The 22,114-nt window shown below is 44.2% G+C and overlaps 1 protein-coding gene across 2 annotated transcripts in view; it reads left to right on the top strand.

Annotated features, from left to right (window-relative positions):
• Positions 1-669: 669 nt before the first annotated feature.
• Positions 670-22,114, top strand: part of TDRP (testis development related protein) — a 40,565-nt gene continuing 19,120 nt past the window's right edge. The window contains exons 1-2 of one of the 2 annotated variants that reach the window (XM_066612382.1): positions 670-928; positions 1,966-2,169. In XM_066612382.1, coding sequence (XP_066468479.1) covers positions 2,050-2,169 — 120 coding nt within the window. In that variant the 5' untranslated portion in view covers positions 670-928; positions 1,966-2,049. Of the gene's footprint in view, positions 929-1,132; positions 1,331-1,965; positions 2,170-22,114 lie in introns of those variants that run through there. The other variant, XM_066612383.1, reaches the window with a different exon arrangement.

Raw genomic sequence — 22,114 nt, 5'->3', positions numbered from 1 at the left:
GAAGCCTGTGTGTGTATGGTGCTTCTTTGCAGCCTGTGTGTGTTTATGTGTGTGCGTGAAGCTTCTCTGAAGTCTGTGTGTGTCTGTGTGTGTGTGAAGCTTCTCTAAAGCCTCTGTGTGTGTGTGTGTGTGTGTGTGTGTGTGTGTGTGAAGCTTCTCTGAAGCCTGTGTGTGTGTGATGCTTCTTTGCAGCCTGTGTGTGTTTATGTGTGTGCATGAAGCTTCTCTGAAGCCTGTGTGTGTCTGTGTGTGTGATGCTTCTTTGCAGCCTGTGTGTTTGTGTGTGCGTGAAGCTTCTCTGAAGCCTGTGTGTGTGTGTGAAGCTTCTCTGAAGCCTGTGTGTGTGATGCTTCTTTGCAGCCTGTGTGTTTGTGTGTGTGTGAAGCTTCTCTGAAGCCTATGTGTGTGTGATGCTTCTTTGCAGCCTGTGTGTTTGTGTGTGTGAAGCTTTTCTGAAGCTCGTGTGTGTGTGTGTGTGTGTGTGTGTGTGTGTAGCCTGTGTGTGTGTGTGATGCTTCTTTGCAGCCTGTGTGTGTTTGTGAGTGTGAAGCTTCTCTGAAGCCTGTGTGTCTGTACGTGTGAGCTCGTGTGTGTGTGTGTGTGGAGCCTGTGTGTGTGTGTGCGTGAGGCTTCTCTGCAGCCTGCGAGTGTGCTGAGGGGGCAGCCTCGTCCCTGCGGTGCCTGTGGTGGACCCAGCGCTGTGCAGCGCGGCGGGGGCTTGCGGTGGAGAGGAGGGCCCGGCTCCCTCCCTGCCTCCGCCAGGCCCCAGCAGCCGCGTTGCCCTGGCGACGAGGCAAGCCCTCGTCCTCCTCTCCCCCAGCCTCTCTCCCCTCCCACCGGCCCAGTCGGCGGCGGCAAACATGGCAGCGGCCGCACGGAGGCTCAGCGCTGCGGTGGTGGCTCCGGCGGCGGCGAGGGAAGGTCGCAGGTGAGGGGCGGCGGCGACGAGACAGGCCTCACCGCGTCCCCTTCCTCCCCGGCCCGCCAAGCGGCCTCCACGGCGGCGCTGGCCCGCTCGCCTTCGCCCCCTGAGCGCGGAGGACCCGCTCGTCAGCTGAGCCTTCTGCGGGAGGGGGAGGCGTGGCGAGGCGAGGGGCCGGTGGCAGGATGGCGCACCGCCGCCCTGCCTCCACACCGGGCGCCCGCCGCCCCCTCCCGTGCACGGGCTTCTTGGCCCCTCTCCCCCCGCCTCGCCCTCGCCAGTGCCTCTGAGCGCGTGCAGAGTGCGAAGCTCCTTGCCCGGCCGAACCCCACGGCCAGACTAAGAGCCGACTCTAGTCGTGTCTACTCAGAAGTAAATCCCATTCTGGTCAGTGGGGCTTACTCTCAGGTAAGTGTGGACGGCATTGCAGCCACACAGCTCAATCCTATGCATGTCTGCTCAGAAGTAAGTCCCATTAGAGTCAGTGGGGCTTCCTCCCAGGAAAGTGGAGAGGATTGGGCTGTCAGACCTGATCCTGTGCATGTCTTCTCAGAAGTAAATCCCATTCTGGTCAGTGGGGCTTATTCTCAGGTAAGTGTGGACAGCATTGCAGCCTAAGAACACAATCCCATGCCTGTCTACTCAGAAGTAAATCCCAGGATAGTCAGTGGGGCTTACTTTCAGGTAAGTGTGGATAGGATTGCAGCCTAAGTGCCTGCTTTGCTCCAGTGAAGTTGCTGGAGTAACCCTGCATCAGCTGACCCCCCCCCCACCTCCTTATGACTTAAGTGCTGCCAGGGAGATCCTGGTCCCCAGTGGTCAAGGTGGCTGTGAGTGTGAGGGGGGTCCTTGTGTCACTCTCCTTCCCCATTTTTGTTGTGCCTTCGCATACCCCAAGCAGCCTGCCTCCCTGCACTTTCACCCTCTCAGATCAGCCTGGCTTATGTTCCCCCATGGCCATGCTCTTTCTCTGAAAGGTTGTTGTCTGAATAGCAGAGTCATTCCCATCTTCTCACCCTCCTTCTTTTCCTCACTTCTCCCAGGAATAAATAAGACACGGGACACCATCCTACTTCTCCTCCTCCCCCTTCCTCTCCCTCCCTCCTTCATCGTGGCCACCCCTAATAATGTGGAAACTCAACAAGAGTGGCAAAGTTCTCCTCGATGATTCTCCTGAGGAAGAAGAGAGCCATCTGCAAGATTCTCCACCTGCACCCTCACCAGCAGCCACCTCCTCCTCTGCTCAGGTAAAAAGACACCAGAGTGCTGACTCTGGATCACAGTATTTTTAGTACAGTATCTATAGTTGTGATGCCTGTCACCTTTCCTTCTGTTTTGTAGGACAGTTTTTCCTCGCCTCCTTCCAAAACTCCTTTTGCCCATTAGGATTTGGGTGTGTGTGTGTGTGTGTGTGTGTGTTTTTTTTTAAATCTCTGATCTGGTATTACCAGTAATCATTTTCATTCCTCTTAGATGTCTCAGTAATGAGTCTCGTGGCAAGGAAGAACCGGTTTGAACTGCTGTTTTTTTACATTCCCTCTGGGAAGCTGTTTTCTGTCTTACTCTCAAAGTCTTCACTCAGCAATGTTAGGACTCAGTAGGCCAGTGGCTTCAGACTTCAAGGCACTTTCTTTTGACTGTTCCTCTTTGCCTTAATCCTCAGGCACAACTTTTAATTAAAGTCACTAAAAATGACTAGTCAGTGGAAACAAACTCAATTAAACATAAGACTAGTGCATATTGGAGGAGAGATGACATGATTTGAAATTTGCTATTTATAATTAAATAACTCCATTTAAGATAGAATTTTCTTATATTTTAAGAAACAACATAAACTGTTGTTTATGTTCATATTTTTTATTAATATAAAATCTTGTATCAAGCCTTTTTTAAAATTATGAATTGAAAATCCACCTTGTGTACAGTACTCAGAGTTTCTGAACATGTTTGTGACCTTAAACATGTATTTAGATGTGTTAATTGCACATGTTCTTGAAAGCACTCTGTTACAGTCTACTTTTCTTTTAATAGTCTAGTTTAGCATGAGTTTCTATTTTTACACAATCTTTTCACAATATGAAAGAGGGAGAGAAGAAATGATATCATGGATATTTTCATGTATGATTTACATCCTGTTTGAAAATACATTTACTTTGAAATAAGCACTACTGATTTTAGAGCTTATTTCACATATTGTGAAGTGAATGGCTTAGAAATGTAGAACTGGCTTTATTTCCTTCATTATAAATCATTTGGCAAACTTCTGAGGACCCAATCCTGAACTGGGTGAGCACCGATGCTGGGTGTCACAAATGTGCTGTGAGGCACATTCACGACACCCTGCGTGGAGTCAGCGCCAGCACTGGCCCAGCACCAGTTGGCGCTGAGCCCAGCGCCAGTTGGACACCACCCAGAGCTAGATAAGAGCTCTGGGTGGCAGTAAGCACCTTGGTGACAGGGGAAAGGTGTTCTGGGGTGTGGGGAGGCCAGGGCAGGGGGAGGAACTGGGGCGTGAGGAGAGTGCAAACTGGGGGAGGAACTGGGAGCACAAGGGATCCAGCTCTGCTCCACTGGATCCTGAACTCTGTGTGCGGCCAGAAGGCCCCACACTGAGTCTCTCAAGCCAGTGCCAACAAAATGGCACTGATTTGAGAAGCCCTATTGAGAAGCTTGGGGCTTTCCCTGGGGGAAGGGGATAAAAGTCCTCTTCCCTCCCCCCCAGGAGACTTCTGGCAGCCTCAGCAGTGCCCCTGGATGTAGTGGTAGTCCTTTTGGCGCCACTGCACCTGATGGAGCCACCACTTTCAGAACTGGGCTGCTCAGCAGGGATTCTTAACCGGGGGTATCCATACCGTTATCTGTTCCTAGCATACACAGAGCAAAACCAAGCTATTGACATCTTTTGAAATTATACTGGTACCTACCTAATAGGACTGGTGATGATGATGATTTCAACAATCTGGCAAAGGGGTTCTGGGGCTATATTGGGCAATCCATTGGGAGTCTAAAATTGTAAAAAGATTAAGAGCCCCTGCTCTAAAGAAATAGTGTTAAAGAATGCCAAATAGTGCAAAACTTTCGATAATGCTTCTTCAATTGAAAATTTTTGAAACAGGATTGCTTTCTGTGGAAATTGATTATATAAATTTTGATTGTATATAATTGATTATTTTATATAATGGATTATATAAAAGGCTGAAGTTAGGTTAATGTTTGAAAGTATGATGATTATTTAGTATTAAGGAAGATTTACCCAAATGTGTAATGAACCAGATTCCATCTGTGACCTCTTGCCATCAGTCCTATTAATAGCCATGTTACTGGTCTGACCCTTGCTCTCCAGGCAAGGAGCTAGCACCAAGTACATGTGCTCAAATTTGTATCTCCTGCTTGCCTTGAATTAAAAGGAATTAAAATAAAATATTGACAGTATAACACAATCCAGCACTAAGTATGCTATCTACATTCTATCTCTTCTCTCCTTGGGATTCACATGGTTTTGAACGAGAATAAGCATTTGGAAGCATTAGATTTTAATAAGCATTAGATTTTGAGATGAATTCTCAAGGGCTAAGAAGTATTAACCTTGAGATACCTGATATGATATTTGTTGTACTGAATTGCTTGACACTGTGATTTGAAATATACATGCCAGCACTTCTGCTTCCAATGGGAATGCAACAGCATTATACCACTATTGTAATCTCATGATGTGACATCTTGTTGGTATAGCTAATAGGAGATCCCATGCTAAGCGCTTTGGTGCATTGCATTTTAGCAGTGAGATCTTAGTCAGCTTAATTATATCTTTTAATGAATGGATTTTGTCAAAAGAACACAGGTAGGCTGGGTAACTTCAGGCTCTTCCTCCCTATGGTCCCTATTAAGGTTGCCCACCCTGCTTTAGATCTGGTTCCAGCACTGTCTCCCTCTACCCTATCAATGTGGAAAGTGGTTGGCAAGGTCTTTAGGCACAGGATAACTCAAGGGAATGTCCCCATTTAAAAAAAGATTTTTTGTTGAGGGGGAAAATTATGGTGATTGGAGAAATGTAGCCCAAGAAATTGAGATTGAGAATAATCAAATTGAAATGGAAAGTGTACCCTCTGTGCTTGAACTGAACAACAATTTGTGAGCATTTGTGGCCCTCACAGGCCCATCAGCAGTAGAGAGGGGAGTGACAACAGGACACCGCCGTTGTTATATGCTATCCTATTCCTTTTCCCTTCCTGCTTCAGAGATCTATGGAGGAGGTGTTAGTTGGTCCAGTTTGTTTCAACCAGCCAACCATCTGGGACCAGCTCCAGACTTCAGTGGGTCCTCCATTCCCCCCACCCATACTTTTAGTCCTTCACTTCTGTTTGTGGCATAGTGTTTCCATTGCTTGACTTTTAAAAAGAGGGAGAGGGAAAGAGGAAATGAGAGGGTAGCTGCTCTAGCACTTCAATCTCATCTCTCCTCCTCCCACTCTCTCCCTTTTGAAATTGCAGAGAGCAGGAAGGAGAACAGTGGTGACTGATTGGAGGGACATAGGGAAGATTTGGGGTGACAGAGCAGGTACAGGTAGATGTGGAGGGGAATGCAGGGAAGATGTGGTGTGGTGGGGGTGTCAGGCAGTAGGGGAAATGCAGGTGGGTAGTGATGAGGTGCAGAGGGTGTGTGGGGTGTCGGATGGGGTGGGAGGATATTGGGGGTAAAATTTGTACTTTGTGCTCCACTGGGGGGTAGTAGGTAGACCTACTAGGTTTGGGTAGTTGACTGTGTTCAGTTCTTCCACCATGGGGAGGGCCACTCTAGTGCTTACATTTCCCTGAGAGTGCTGTGTACTGATATTGGCCCTGAAGTCTGCCACACTGCATGTTTCATCTACTTCTGAGTCTCCTGTAATGTGTGAATTGCTGGAAGATTGAAAGCCTTGCTGATAGGCAAATGAGAATGTAGAGAAAACCTGTGGGGGGTAAAGAGAAAGAGGGATATAATGGAGAGTTGAAGTATGGTGAAATTGTGAATGGTGCACAGAGATAGGAAGAATACCATGAAGTACAGAGAGAAAAGGGGATTTAACTGAGATGGGGTACAGAGGACTTGTGATGGTGCGGAGAAAATGAAAGAGAACACATGCTATTGAGCTCAGAAGAGAAAAGAGTACAGTACTAAGATTTGAAGGATAGTTCATTTGAAGGGGTAGTTCAGGTAGTCAAGAGAGAGTACACTATTGGCTGCAAAGAGGAAAAAAGAGGTTAACAGAGAATACATGAAGAGCTTAATCCTATCTTGGCTGGCCCATAGCATGCAGTGGTGCTGGCGCAGCCTCCGCTGCATGCTATGTGCCTATGTGCCAGCAGGAGACCATGCCAGGGCAGAGAGGTAAATAAAATAATTTTTTACTTATGTACTCTGCCATACCATGGTCCCCAATGGACCTACTTGGATCTACGCCTGTCCATCCCCCGTTTGGTGAGCCCAATCCTCACCCCGATCCTCCTCTGCCATGATCCTGCCCCTCCCCGCCCATGGTCTACCATTACTGCCAATTTACCAGCACTGGCAGTGGCTAGATGCTCTAGTGGTGCATGTGAACAGTTGCCAGTGATTCACTCTGGCAGCCTTGTTCCATGTGCTCTTGCTGCGGCTGCATCACCTGCAGCCCAAGGCTTCCATCAATGGAATGCGAGTTCTGTCAGCGAAAGGCTGGACTTAAGAAGAAAAGACTTGGATTAAATGTAAACAACACTTCCCTATGGTTAATGTAGTGGGGAAGTTCACTTTAAATATAAAAATGTAAAGGTTTCCCTCAGAGTTATCTGAGCTGTGCATCCCGCTTGAAACTGTAGAACTCTTTAGCTGTGCTCCCTCATTATTTCTTTCAGGACAGATTCTTGCACCACATTCTGTCCTCAAGTACAGCTTCGTGAGCACAGAATGCAAGCTCAATAGGCCAGTTGTGAATACTGTATAGGTGGAAATATGCGCCTGTCTGCCCTGGCTTCCATGGTCTTATATTTTGAAGTGCCCTTCACAACTGATGGACATGAATGTATTGTACTTGAGTGTCTCTACCTGACAACAAAAACCGTTATCAAAAATCACTGACAGTGTGATCTCTAGGCCAGTGGTTCTCACAACCTTTAGACCGGGACCACTTTGCAGAATGACAATCTGTCCGGGACCCACCGGAATTGATGTCATCAACCTGGAAGTGATGTCATGGCTGGAAGTGACATAATCAAGCAGGAAGTGACATCACTGTTCTTACCCAGTAGTTCATAAACTGCAAATGACAAGAGAAAATAGTCCAGCGCCGAAGCTTGTTTCAATTCTCACCGCATGCCCCCCATTGCTACCAAGCATTCGACCTGCTCACTGTATTAAAGGGAGAGTATCTCATGGTGTTTTATTAGCTTTTATTGGGTTATTTCTCAGCCATTTTCTAATAGTAAAGTATAAAGAGAAAAAACCCATTTAAACCTTGACACATATTTAAACCTGTTTAAACCTCCCCTATTTCAGGAATCTGCTGAGGTTTAAGTGCCTGGAGGGGGGTGGGAAGGGCAGAGCTGGGCTGGATACAAGTAGGGGGAGAGGGGGCTGGATCACAGGGCAGAGCTTGAGCTGGAAGGAGCTGGTGAAAGAGAAAGCAAAACAAAAAAGAAACAAGCGCCCCGTTTGCAGGGAGAGGCTGCAGCCCACCTCAAGATAATCCAGCAAGGCTCCTTGAGAAACTCAGCAGCCACACTCACTTCTGTGCGCCTGTGCTAACCGCCCTTTTGCTCCTGGGAGGAGCTTTGAGTACACACAGGCAAGCTGAGGCAAAGGCAGTTCCAGCTTCCAAGATGGCGCTGGCTGCCTAATTTGCCAGTTTCCAAGATGGCCGCCCGCATCTTACCGCGACCCACCTGACCTCAGGTCGCAATGCACCAAGTGGGTCCCGACCCACAGTTTGAGAGACCCTGCTCTGGGCTGTAAACTACCCCGACCTTGAATAAAGGCATTTGAACTGGTAGTGACACATCAATTGGTTATCCTGAGATTATTTTAAAAAAAAGCAACTAATTCAGTAAGATTAGTGCACTCAGGTATAATGTTTTCTGAACTACTTACATTAAATTGCAAAAATGAATTTCAGTTTTCAATAAAACATGCTCTCTAGCCTAAATATTGTATTAAAAATAGTTTGTAAAAAAAGGCAGGTGCAAAAAAATCTATTCCAGGAAAGGGAGATCTCTGTCTTACCTATTGATGTTTCAAGTTGCTTTTCAGTCTTGCATGATAATGTATATTTACTTTGTAATGTCATAATTGTATTACAAGTTGTAAGTACTTTCAAAACTGTTTACTTTGGTCTGATTAGATTTGAGCTTTAGTGTTACTGTTCAAAACGTTTTCCATCTCCAGATTCTATAGCAAGCTCATTTTTGTGAATCGTGTATTATAATCTGTGAGATTAAAGTTTTAAATTTTCAAAACATTTTCCAGTAATAAAATACCATAATAATGCAACCAGCAAGGGATTCATCCAGTTCATTTTCAAAGGTCAGGCAACTACTACTGGTTTAAATAGGTGTAAAACTGGGAATTACATAATAGAATCACATTATTTTAACATGGTGAGTGTTGTAGTGCAGTGGTTTCCAAACTGTGGGTTGGGACCCACCAGTGGGTCACAACCTGATTTTTGGTGGGTTGCAAAATTGACAAGCTGATTGCCAACAACTAAAATGGAAGCTGAAATGGGTAAACACACAAGTGGTGTTTCATGAGTAGGCGAACATGCTTTGGTCCTCTTCAAAGGCCAGGCTTAGGAGAACACAATACCACCAGAATGAACATGGAGCTTAACAAACACTCCAGAGGCTGGTCTCTCCCCACTCCCACCATAGTGAAAAGGATAAAAACGGAGACTTGAGCAGCTCGTAAAATAAAAACTTTCTTTTAGTCTCATAAAGCTAGATGGGTCTCAATAGAGTATCATTTTTAAAAGTGGGTCCTAGTGCTAAGATGTTTGGGAACCACTGTTGTAGTGAGTATTGCATCTTCATGTAATGAAAGCAAGGTTTTACCGTGTCAAAATGAATACTTGAAAACTAAGGTTTAGTCCAGGGTATCCAACATGCAGTCTGTGGACCAGATATGGCCCTTGGAATCTCTTCAGGTGGTCCATGGAATGTTGTGCCTGGAGGATGTTCTGAGGGCCTGGGAGGCTGTGCGCCACCTCCCCGGCCCTCAGAATGATGTTAAGTGCCTTAAAATGGCACTTCTGGTTTTTTGGGAAAGTTAGGGCACAAACCTAATCAGGTCTGCTTAGAAGTAAGTCCTATTTTGTTCAATGAGGCTTACTCTCAGGAAAGTGCAGTTAGGATTGCAACCTTAGTCACGTTCAGAGGGTCATATTGAGGGGGCTGGCTCTTGGACAGCCCTTGGACCCCTAGCAGGTGCCATGAATGGAATGTGGCTCCTGAACTGAGGTGAGTTTGACACCCCTAGTTTTGTCTGTGATTCTACCAAACCTCTATCATGCCTCAGTCACTAAACATAGCTTATGTGTTATAAAAAATAAATTTGTGGTGACTTTTCAATGTCCCAAAGTTCTGTGAAAGTTGTAGCTTATTCTATTTTGGTGGAGTTGTAGCAATGATATATTATGGATATGAAATTGAGCTTCTGATCTTCAGTAGAAGATCAATAGAACTTCAGCTAATAAAATACTAGCTGTTTTGATAAGCTAATGCTGGAAAAGGTGAAGGGTACAATCCTGCTGACCCCACACATAAAAAAAGCATGAGGAACCAGCCCGTAGAAGCTAGTAAAATCTTCCTCTAATCTGCCAGGCTGCTGCTGTACACATAGCATTACAGTCAGTCTGTATTCTCCAAGATGCAGCCTTCTTCATCTTTCCTGAGAGCATCTGGAATCTCTTTTCTGGGTCATCAGTACACAGGCTGTCCCTGGAAAAAGCAGGAGCATGGCCTACATAGAATTCCAGAGAAGAAAAAGCTTTTTGGCCCAATTGTATTGGGCCACTGCATCACGGAACTTGTGTTCCAGTGGTGCAGCATGCTTTATGGCTGTCGCAAATGCTAACATGCCATTCAGCATGGCTCGGCCCCCACTGCAAAGGATGCATGGACCATGTGCAAGTGGCCTACAATGACTTCCCAACAACTCCTGGCATGGTAAGTCAATCTAGGAGTCAGAGGCTAGATGGAATGGGAAGGGGAGGGGGAGAAAACACAGCAGAGACCAGAGTGGAGAGGGCAGTGAATCAAGGCTGGGAAGGAGACTGTATTGGCAGAAAGTTGCGCTGCCAATATCCTACTCCTCTTCCCAGCCTCAATCTGCTTTCCCAGGTCTATTTGGATTTGTAGAAAAATTGCTTGCGCATGTCCAAGTAGACCCAGTGGGGCTTACCTCTTGTCAAGGAAAAAAAATTTCCCTTGCCCAATGCATGCTCAGGTGGTGTGGCTGCATCAGTGGGGGCAGGATTTAGTTAGGATTGGGCTGCCCAAATGCTCCCAGGTGAGACACAGAAGGCCTCATCTTACAGTGTAGGGGATGGCTGAGATATACTCACTAGCTCTGCAGCAGTAGCCTGTCAGTGATCCAACATGGCTATGCTAGCTTCTGTAGGGTAGCTCTGCATGCTCTTGTGCACATTCTGGCCAGAAGAATTGCACCCATCATCTTTTCTAGTATTCGCTAGAAATGAACAAGTGAACTAGTGTTCATTAGTGGTCATTCGGAACAGCTAATATGACATCCGCAACAATCCTACAACCAGCAGAACCGCAGCCCTGATCTTTATAGTCAACATCATAAGAAAAGATCCCAGGTTCTTATTATTCAATTGTACGTATTAACGAAACTCATGTGGCAATAGTGTGTTTGTTTTTTAAAACTGTTTGTATAAATATTAGAGTGAGAGGCAAAGATTGCACTGTAGCCTGTGAAAGCTGTCAGTGATGTGCCAAACTCTAGTACATGACTGAGACAAGGCGTTTTGTTTTTAAAGTCAGTGAGATAAGAACAGCATTAAAAACAAAACTTTAATTTTGCACTTTGAAGATGAGCTGCCAGCCTGATTTCTTTACCCTTAAACTAAAGAGAAAAATAGAAACCAAGCCAAATTGTATTGATGTTTCTCTTTGACCTGTTTTTCTTTGATCTCGTATTATGTTGTATTTAAGTAGCAGCAGTGTAGAGGCATGCTTCATATTAATTGCAGCTTAGGTCTTCTCTGTGAGTGTTCCATAGTTGGCTATACAATTTTTAGCTATTTACGAGTATTAATGAATCTTAAAGTCTTTTATACCATTTTGACACTAGCTTTTATCTTAAATGAAGGAAACTCCAGAGAGACCCTGAGGGTGTAGGAGGGGGATCAATTGCTTTCAGATATACTTTAGAAAGACACATCAAATGAGAGTAATGATGTCAGAATTTATACAGTATAAAACAGCAGAAAAAAGTAAAGGTGAATAACCTGTTCAAACTGGAAAATGAAGACTTGGAGCACAATCCAGTTTATTGCTGTGCTCACAGATCTGCAAGGAGAGTTGGATCCACGCAAGGACCTCTTCTGTTTGCAATGCATTAAGGCACCTTCTGTGAGCACCACTCTTCTTCCACACTGGTAATCTAGGATCAAAGTTGCCCAGGACAAAGGCCCAGGACAAAATGAGTAAGAACTCAGATGGAAATGAGGATTTCCAATGGAATAACTGCATGTTTGGATGCAAAACGCATGTGGGTTTCCTTCCCCATGAGCTTGTTGCTACAGAATATCCAAGTACCTCTTTCCCACCTTTTTATCTGTGAGCCAAGAGCCATGTGGCTGTAAAAGTCACATGGATTTTGATATCCTGTTAGTTTTGATCCTCGGAAGCACCATAGACCAGCTCTCAGCAGAACCCTCCTTCGCCAAAGCTAATTTTCTCCTTGTTTTTGGCTTTAAAACTGCCTCTCCCATTGCTTCTGGTGAGTGGGAGAGACAGCAGTGGAAGTGGCTTTTGCTTGGTCTGCCTACTTGGGAGGAGGAGGAAGTTCACAGCAATTCAATCCCTTTCCCACTGGAGGGAGGAGGGAGGTGAAGTCGGTTTATATTACCCTATATATGCCTACTCAGAAATAAGCTCCATCATGTTCAGTGGGGCTTACTCCTAACAACAACAACAGTATTTATATACCGCTTTTCAACAAAAAGTTCACAAAGCGGTTTACAGAGAAAATCAAATATCTAATGGCATATAGAAAAGTGCATATAGGGTTGCAGCCCTAGTCACAGCAAAGAAGGCCCATAATTTGCCATGCAAATGACTACTTTTATCCCTGCTAATTGGGTAAGAGGCACTTTTTCAAGTGGGTGCTCCTTTTTTTAGCAGGGGGAGAGTAACTGGCTCATCTCACCCCAGCAGTGTCTGTTCTGGTGGCTGTCTGCTGGTATTCATTTGCATCTTTTTAGATTGTGAGCCCTTTTGGGACAGGGAGCCATTTAGTTATTTGATTTTTCTCTGTAAACCACTTTGTGAACTTTTAGTTGAAAAGCGGTATATAAATACTGTTGTTAATAATAATAATAATAATAATAATAATAATAATACATTGGTCTCCATGCTGAAAGTGCCTATGTAAAACTCGTGGCTTCTTTCCATTGAGCAGTTCTACCCCCCCCCCCCCCCCACTGTCTTAAGGCATGGCTGAAGACAGGAAGGTTGAAGACCAGGCTGCTGCGGTCTTTTCTCACTCCTTCTGTTCCAAAGGGCATGGATGGAGGCATGGATGGAGGCTTCTCATCCTCTCTGTCCAAGATTCCAACTGATTTACAGAGCAAGAGAGAGGCATGGCACATTTTTCTCCATAGGCAGGGGAAGGAGTTTTCTAACATAATCATATGTGTGCATATTCAGAAATAACCACAGAAAACAAACTGCATGTGAAGCCTGCTGTTGCTGGCAAGAGCAGGACATTTACTGCCCTCAGAAGACAAACCCTCAGGGGGAAGTTCCTACCTCTTTTGCCTGGCAAGTGGTATTGGATATATGCAGACACAGAAAGTTTGCTGAAGGATGATTGGCAGCATGGAAGGAGGGACTAGTTTGGCTTTTACCATGAAGAAAACCCTGAGTTGCTGTGAACATGTGCTCACAAATCCAATGTGGGTTGAAACTCATAGATGTGACTCACTGATGTTTCCCACAGAATAGCTGCATGTTTCATCTGGGCCTAAATTATGTTGAAATAAGTAGGATCTGGATGTATCATAAGTGCATGATTTAGTGTAGGTGTGCCAACACAAAAGTGAAGGTATGCCTCACTTTTCTCTAGATTGTACATTTTGGCTTTTACCTTCAGAAATAATACTTTGCCTACAGGCATTATGATTTGACCAGGAAGCATTTTTAGGGTAGAAGTATTTGATGTAGCAGTTGACCCAGAAAATACCTTTAAAACCTGTAAATTGGGTGGGAGTGTCTGCAACAGAAAAGCAGCAGGCAGGATAAAGTGTTCAACCCTTCCTTCACTCATCACTTTTCCTCTGCAGGCTGCCCCCCGTCCCAGAAATGAGCCCCCTTAGGGGGAAAAATGACCTGAGTTGCTGGGCCATTTGGGGGGAGAGGAAGGGACATGGACATGCAGGTAGCATCACCTCTCCCCCAGACTGCTCTTTTTTGCTTGAAATCACTCCTGCACCCTTGTTGCTTTACAGCTACTCAGCAGTACCTTGAGGTTGAAGAGATGAGTCTGTGCCAATGCATATAGTTTCACCCTAAGGCAGTGCATTTCTGGACTCTAAAATCTTTGATGGATACACCCAAGTTCTTCACTCAGAAATAATTATGCAAACTGAGCACACCCTTCTATACTGATTTTGTCTCCATCTGATTTTTCTGTTAGTGCAGTATGCTGTTGCTAAAGTTTTAGGCAGAGTCAAATACCAAGATCATGTTACTCCCTCATTGTTTGCCAGTTTGTCTCCAGGTGCAATTCAGGGTGCTGACTGTTACCTTTAAAGCCCTAAACAGCTTAGGACACCTGAAAGTCTTTCTTCATCAGTTTTTACCCTTTCCCTGAGATCATCTTGTGAGGTTCTTTTTCATGTCTTGCTGCTGTCTGAAGTGCAGTTGGCAATAATGCATGAGACTGCCTGTCTCATAGTGGTGAATAGTTTGTGGAACTCACTGCCTCAGGAGATTCGGTTAGACTACAGGTATCAAATATAAGCCCTGTAGCCATATCTGGCCTGCAGAAGCTCTTTATTTGGCCCTTGCGCTTTCCCAGCACCACCGTTAGCTGCTAGCTGCTGACCTGTGCTGAGCTGTCACTGCTGGAAGGTCAGCCCATGTGATAATTGGGCTCTTCCATATCACCTCTGTCATTTGCAACTAATGAGTTTCTAAGCTAGAAAAAAGTGCTTCTTTCTGGTCATGATCTGCTTAATGACATTACTTCCTACTTAATGACATCCGTTCTGGCCCTCAGCAGGCATCATGAATGCTGTTCAGCCCACTGTATGAAACCTGTTTGAACCTCTGGGTTAGACCATCTGTGCTGATGTTCTCATGACAGCTAAAAGCATTTTTATCTCAGCAAACTTTTCATCTGCCTAGTATTTAAGTTCTGCTGGTGTCTCCTCTTATAAATGTTGTTGTCTTGCTGCTGTGTATTTTATTTAGCTGATTTTTTTTTCAAAATCGTTTATTTGCTTCTGTGGTCAGCAGTCACTTTGGGCATTTCCCCTTGGGAATGGAAAGGCCGGACAAACATTTTAATTTATAATATTTCACTGTGGTGTTCAGGCCCATAATCCAAGAGCTGTTTTTTACTCCTTTTACTTTTTTAGAGGTACAACTTGTTTTTGCTAACTATTGATTCCTCTGGTTCTAAGAATGACCTGTGGTGACCAGATATTGAATGACCAGAATATTTCTGAGTCCTGGGCTTTGGACTGCTGTTGAGACCCTTGGGAAGCCTGAACCTGAGGTGGAGAGGCTTTATTTAATGTGGATTAATCATGGTTCCTGGTATATTTTAACCACTGTTATATACTCACAATGTGTAGTCAGAGTGGTAAAAGGTGTGTGGGCTGAGACAGACGCTTGTTCTTTAACTCTATTGAGAAGAGGTAGTATGCTCCCATTCAGCAACTAGCATGGTCACAAATTTCGGTCCAAAGTTAGGGATGGCCTCCCCAATGAGCCTCTAGTTTCTAGTGCTCATGCTTCCATAGTTTCCCTCCAGAGGATCATAGGAAAGGAGTGGCTGCAGATGCTTTTTCTTCTGGGGAAGTGGACTGTTGCTTTTCTCAGCAGCAATAGCCAGCGTTTCTTGCATTTGCTCTACCTTTGTCCCAAACATGTATGACATTTCTTCACGAAGAATTATCTGGTTCTGTTCATGGAACTTCAGAGTTACTTTGGGATAGTTCATGGTAGCATGGAGTTGGGGCAGCAATTTTCAACCAATGTGCTGCGGCACACTGGTGTGCTGCGAATGGTCTCCAGGTGGGAGTTTGGGGGAGGGTCATTTATTAGTGAGGCCATTGAGGGATATGAGCCTCCCACCAGCAGCATGGTGTGCCTTGTTAGTTGTCCAAAAAACTGATGGTGTGCCTTGACAATTTTAGCACCTCATGAGTGCTCATGAGATGAAAAGAGTTGAAAATCACTGGGTTGGGGTTTCTGCAGGGGAGAATTGGTGGTGGGAGGAGAGTAACTACTCCCTGTCTGCAAATTCTCCCATGTAATCTCTCTCTTTTAGACTTTTCTCCCCTCCCTGTCTATTTCCAGACTTGGAACTGGGGAAAAATGATTGGAGGAAGATGGTGTAGGAGTTGATAATTGGCAAGTGAGGGAATTTCCCTGCATGCGTCCTGCTAACTGGGGGCCCAATCCTATCCAACATTCTAACACTGGTGCAACTGCAGTGCAGCCCTGAGATAAGGGAATAAATGTTCCCATATCTTGAGGCAGCCTCTGTGACTGCCTCCCCACCACAGGATGCAGTGCATATTCCATTGGCATGGCTGCATCGGCCCTGGAAAATGGGATAGGATTGGACCCTGAATCATCCTGCAAAACCTACCCAGATATTAGCATCATGAAGCAAATTTGAGATTGGTAACTTCCTCAAAAGAAATAGAAAAGGTCTTCTGTTCATAATTTAAGAATGTGCTTGATTGCAGCAGCAAATAAATTATTAAATAACATATTTCAATTTTTCCAGTTTGTACAGTCAAGGTGGGGCGTAGAAATAATTCAGTAGCAAAGTGTAAGTTATATTTCAGATGTCTAGTTATTTCCTGTATCTACTATGTCTTGATTAATATTAGCACAATTCGTTTTTGACAGCCAGACTTTGTGATACGAGTCCACAGTTTCTTAGTGCAAATGGAACTTTTAAAGTGAATGATGAAGCAACACTGATTTACGATTTAACCACAAAAGAAAAAAGAAAGAGAGGGAAAGTAAACCTTGGGTGTAATCTGTATACAGAAAAGATTTATATGCTTGTTGAATTAATCCCTTGAGTACTTATGTTTTGCAGAATACTCAAGAAAAGAGCATTTGTACATTCCTGTGAAAACACATTGAGTACAGTGGCACCTTGTTGCCAAAATTGGAAGGTTGTTGCCAAGGTGTTAATCAGGATTTCCTGTTGCATGGAAAGCAACCATTAGTTACCTCTTTGTTGTCAGAAGAATGTAGTTTAAAAAGTTAGGCAGTGAAAAAGTCTGTGTTGTCCAAATAGAAAGTAGGAGGTGAATTTTATAGCTGCCTTATTCTGAATCCGATCAGTGGTCAGTTTAGATCAGTGATGTCTGCAGAGGCTGGCATTGGCTCCCCAGGACTTCATATAAGAATTTTTCTCTGTTCGTCATGAGAAATGCCAGGGACTGAACTTCGTGCCTTCTGCAGGCAAAACAGTTGCTCTACCACTGAATCACAAGAATTAGAGGAAACACTGATACTCTTAATAATGTGAGAAAGAAATGGAATATATTTCATGGCAGAGAGCAATGTTAGGTTACTAGATTAAAATAGACCATTAAAAATATTTTATTATAAGGTTTATTTCAACCTTTCTTCCAAAACGTTCGGGGCAGCTTGCATGGTTTTCTTCCACTACCTCATAAGATGGGTTTGGCAGTGTGATGGTAACTGGCTTTGGTCGCTCAGTGAGTTTCATGACTGAAGGGGGAAAGTGAACCTGTTTCTAGTCTGACAAGGTAACCACTACACCACATCAACTCTCAGACACACTAACATGATAACAGCTGTTCCATCCTAGGGAGTTATTTTGCAAGTCGGAGCTCCCTGCTGGCAAGAGTTTTCACTGAAAGAATATTCATTTGCAAGTGCAAATCTGCTCTTTTTGTTGAAATGGACAGTGTTTGTTCAGAGATCCACACATGCATTTAAGCACACATGGATGTCTTGAATGGAGATTTGCTGCATTTGTTTGTTTGTACAATGTTTCTATAGGAAGAATTCCAGATTAGCCAAGTCATGTCTTCTCAGCACTATGTTGTTTGCAGAAGCATTATACTGCTTCTCGTATGGATATTCTCATAATGGTAACATGGGCCACCATTGCTTATAGAGAGGAACTGCGGATGAGGACTATAATTTGGCTTGGATGGTATGATCACTAATAAGTGGTAAGACTTTTCCTCAAATTGGGGAAAGTAATACTACTGCCACATTTTTGGTGTTACGTTTACACAGTGGTTTTCCTCAGACAGTGATTTTAAAAATCCTGCTATTGAACTGGCACTAGTCTTCCTTTAGTACTTTGTTTTTTACTGGAAATCTCCACTCTGTCTCCACTCTAAGCAGGCATAGCCTGTTGAGCAAGCTTGGCCTGATAACTGAATGTACAAGAGCTAACTGAATCTTATTCTAAGGCGGGGTCTCCAAACCCCGACCTGGGGACCAGATGCGGCCCATGGCAAGCCTCTATCCGGCCCGCAGCCAGCCTCTGATCCCCTGAGAGCCTCTGGCCCAGTTGACCAAACACAGCCAGAGTTGTGCTTGTGGGGTGGGGGAATGGGGGTCCATTTAAGTGTGTGCTTTATTTCTTGGTCTGTGTTGGTGCTTGGAGAAGTTCTGAACATTTGAGTCCGTTCATTTATTCATTCATCTAAGTTCCATCTCTGATGTATTTATTTAAATTTTATATTTAATTGTTCTTTCCGACCCTCGACACTGTGCCAGCTATTTGATGCAGCCCTTTGGCTGAAAAGTTTAGAGACCCCTATGCTAAGGGACGATAGCTGCCAGTTTGAAAAGAATATATGTTTTGATACTCTAAATGGAGTTTTCAGGCAATTTGTAATTGCATGCATAGTAATTTATAGAAATCTTATGAATACAGTTGTGCCCTGTATCCATGGGGATTCCGTTTCAGACCCCCCCCCCCCGTGGATAGCTAATCCACAAATACAAGGGAACGCCCCTCCTGGAGGAGAGGGGAGCCGCTTCCCTTGCCTTCAGGAGGTCTTCTGAGCCTCCAAAAGTCGTATGCATCTGCCTGCAGCCTCTGCTGGGCTCAGAATGACTTATAGACTTTTAAAAAGGCGACTCCTTGTTTTGTTCGAAAAAACGGAAGTGATGTTTTTAATGCCTTATTACAGGGGTGCTCACACTTTTTTGGCTCGAGAGCTACTTTGAAACCCAGCAAGGCCCGGAGATCTACCAGAGGTTTTTTTTTACAATGTTCGCGCCATCATAGCATATAACATTTATGTGTACAATGTATGTTGGTGTACCTTGAGCCCCACTGAGTATAACAGGACTTACTCCTGAGTAGACATGCCTAGGATTAGGCTGTGAGGCTGCAATCCTAGCCACACTTACCTGGGAGTAAGCCCCATTGAGTTCAATGGGCCTTACTCCCGGCGTTTCCTCCCAGAGGCACCTGAAGGGGGGGGTCGGCACTCCGCGATCTACTCATTTTGCCTCGCGATCTACCGGTAGATCACGATCCACCTATTGAGCACCCCTGCCTTATTAGGAGACCCAGGAAAGCCACTGAGGGAACCTAAAAAAAATGTATGATAAGTACTTGAATCATGGGTGGTTTTCCTGAAGTGATTTCTGGACGTTTTGTGCAGCCCAGTCCTATCTGTGCATTTTGCCAGTGGACCCCATGGTGTTGCATGTGGGCAATGCGGGCAAGTGCAACAAGTGCTACCTACTCTCTTTCCACCAAGATAAGCTTTGAGTTCTGACCAGGGTTTTTAATTTGTGAGTCACTGGAATATTTATAAACATTGATCATTACTGGAGAGGAAAGGCCAGTTTCCTACAGAGATTTCAGAAAGTGCAGTCTGTGCTTTCCTTGAACTTTGTTCTTTGTTTCTGTTTATCTGATGGAGGGGGTAAATTGGCAAAACTAGTATTTCCCAGAAAATATTCTTGCTTCAGTTTGATACCTTATTCCTGTCTCTATGGCCATAGCAAGTGCTCTAAAATACTATGTAATACTGCCTATCTTTGGCTTTGACTTTGATATATTGATTTATTATTGGTGCCATTCAGGTATAGTCTTTCTACCTAGATTTTTTTACATGGAGGAAATAATTAGGAAGGAACAACTAATCCTTAAAAGCTTACCCCATGAAGGCTGTGATCTGATCATACATATTTGAAAGTAACTTCCTTCAGTTATAGTGTGCTTATAAATAGACATGTTTCCTTCAGAAATGCCAGTATGTAATAAAATACATGATATCTTTTATTTAGCAGGGAAAGACTCTTCTGGGTAACTCTTAGCACATTCCATGAAAGCTGTGGCAGCATCTATTGCTTGCATACAAAACGTACTGTCAATAAATCTTTAATAAAGTCTTACCTGGGCATGCTCCACATATTTGGAAAACATTTTTCTTTGGATCCTGCTCATGCCAAATTAGGAAGAACAGTTATACAGTCACTGTTTGTCCAATACTCCTCACTGTCACCATCTGGGGAATGTGCTGCAATTTGATCTCCCATCTGTAGCACTATAAAAAAAGTTGTTGAGAAGAGGGAAGCAATTCTTAATGATAACTGCTCTTTTTCTGACTCTTTTTCATCTTAGAAATGGCTAATTCTGCAGTCTGATTGAGGGTCATAGTTTAGACACAGTGTAGAACCTTGGGGTGGGACATGAACTAACTGAGGCAGAGAGTAAGTACCCTTCCTTACATGGTATTTGCATGATAGTAGTGGGACCTGGAGAAGTGCCTCTGAGGAATATCTAAAAACATGGGAAAGAAGGTGGCTCTTAAGCTGTAGTTTAGGATTGGTATCTTAGGTCAATCTACGTGCTCCTTGCTTTAATGTGGAAATATTTATTTATTTATTTGGGTAATTTCTATCCTGTCTTCTCTCCTCCAATAAGGTTCAAGACACTGTACAATATTGTAAAAAAAAAACCACAAAAAACACCAGTAAAATGTAAAATAAGAGTGAAATACAAAGTGCAATGATTGTAAAATAATCATAAAGAACATTGCAATAAAAATACTAAAACAAAATACAGAATAAAACTGCTCTTTTTCTGAGATAGATTCTTTATCATCTCAGGAATGTCTCAATCAACTGCCTCTATAAAGACAATCGATAGAAGCAGATAGACAGTGTTGTATATTTTGTAAATAGGTATTTTCAGGTAATTACCCAAAGGTATTTCAATATGGAAATCACTTTGTGATGTGCTAGTCAATTGCAAAGTGACCATCCTTCACAAATGTATTTACCCTTCCTACAACTTAACAATTCATCATTTTAAAGTGATAAACCTTGCATGTCTAGACTCTAATATTATAAGGAGCCTCTGCTGGTAAATCTTTTTAGCTTATTATGTAAAAGGTAGTTTCAAAAGAAATACTCTCATAATCTGACTGTTGTCCTGTCAAACATTGTCTGAAACTACATTTTAAATTGGTTCAGCTGCTAGAAGTTGATTGGGCTTGCAGCACTACGGAGACTAAGGGCCCCATCCTAATAGCCCTCAGCGCCAGCACTGAGCTCCAGCACTAGCACTGGGGGTCATAGTCATGCTGTAAAGCATGTTTACCGCACCCTCTGTGCAAGGAGCATCAGCGCCGGGCTCAGGGAAGCTTAGGAAGAGCTCCATGTGGCGGTAAGGTCTGTTGGGTATGGGGGAGATGTTGCAGGGTGAGTGGAAGACGGGGGGAGGAACCAGGGCAGGAGGAGGATGGGTCAGAGACCTGCTCTGCCAGATCCTATCCTCCATGTTGGGCTTCAAAGCCCAATCCTAACACCCCCCAGCCCCAGTCCGGGGCATTTGCACCCCTTCCCCCCCTGCCAATGCTTCAGGGATTAGGCTATAACCCCTTTCCCAATTTCTGGAATCCTTGTTTTAAAAAAAAGGAAACTTCAGCTAATGGAAGGTACATGCTATACTCCTATCCAGCAGTGGCGGGCTTCCCCCTCCCTGCTCATGGAGCAAAGGTTTACAAAGCTGCTCCCTATCTCCAAAATGCAACAGAGCCTCGTGCGACCTCTAGACCGACTGGGGAAGCATTCTGAAGCTTCCCTGCAGTCTTAAACTGCACTTCCAGTTTCCTGGAACTCCCAAAGCAGTTTCCCAACTGCTTTGGGAGCCTCTCTGAGGCTTTCTGCACGGACCTAGAGATGTGCAGACTCAGCATTCGGGGCATTTGTCCCGTTCTCCCTGCACTGGGTTTGTTGCTGCTATCCAGGATCAGTGTCCCTGTTTTGGAGGAAGGTTTATGAAAGTGAAGATGTATGTTTTTATAATCAGAAATTAAGATGGTAGTGCTGGCTTCTGTTACTACCCATGCAGTCCTACATATTGAAGTTAGAATTTTTATACTTTATTTTTTCCCCCTAATGGCTATGTTTTTTGAAGTTTTCCAAGCTCCCTGTGTGTACTCAATAAGAACATTTTCCAGTAATCAGATGTTTGAAGTGGGTGGTAAATCTGCACGTTCCAAAAGAAAACAACAACAGCAACAAAACAATTACCAGTGCGTCTGATTGGTGATGTTACTGCCTTTGAGAGAAGTGGATAAAGGAATGGATGTAAGGATTTAATGCCTATACACATTAGGGATCCTAGACTGTTCTCAAAATCTGCCCTCCTCAATTCTACCCCTGCAAGGCTCTTTCTCCTTTGGGGAAATTAGAAGCCAGCTATGGAAAGTTGGTAGCTAATGGAGGACAG

This window comes from Tiliqua scincoides, chromosome 1 (genome assembly GCF_035046505.1).
Source record: "Tiliqua scincoides isolate rTilSci1 chromosome 1, rTilSci1.hap2, whole genome shotgun sequence".
NCBI classification, from domain to species: Eukaryota; Metazoa; Chordata; class Lepidosauria; order Squamata; family Scincidae; genus Tiliqua; species Tiliqua scincoides.
The sequence above is the reverse complement of the archived record's forward strand: the minus strand, read 5'-3'. Positions and strand labels throughout refer to the sequence as shown.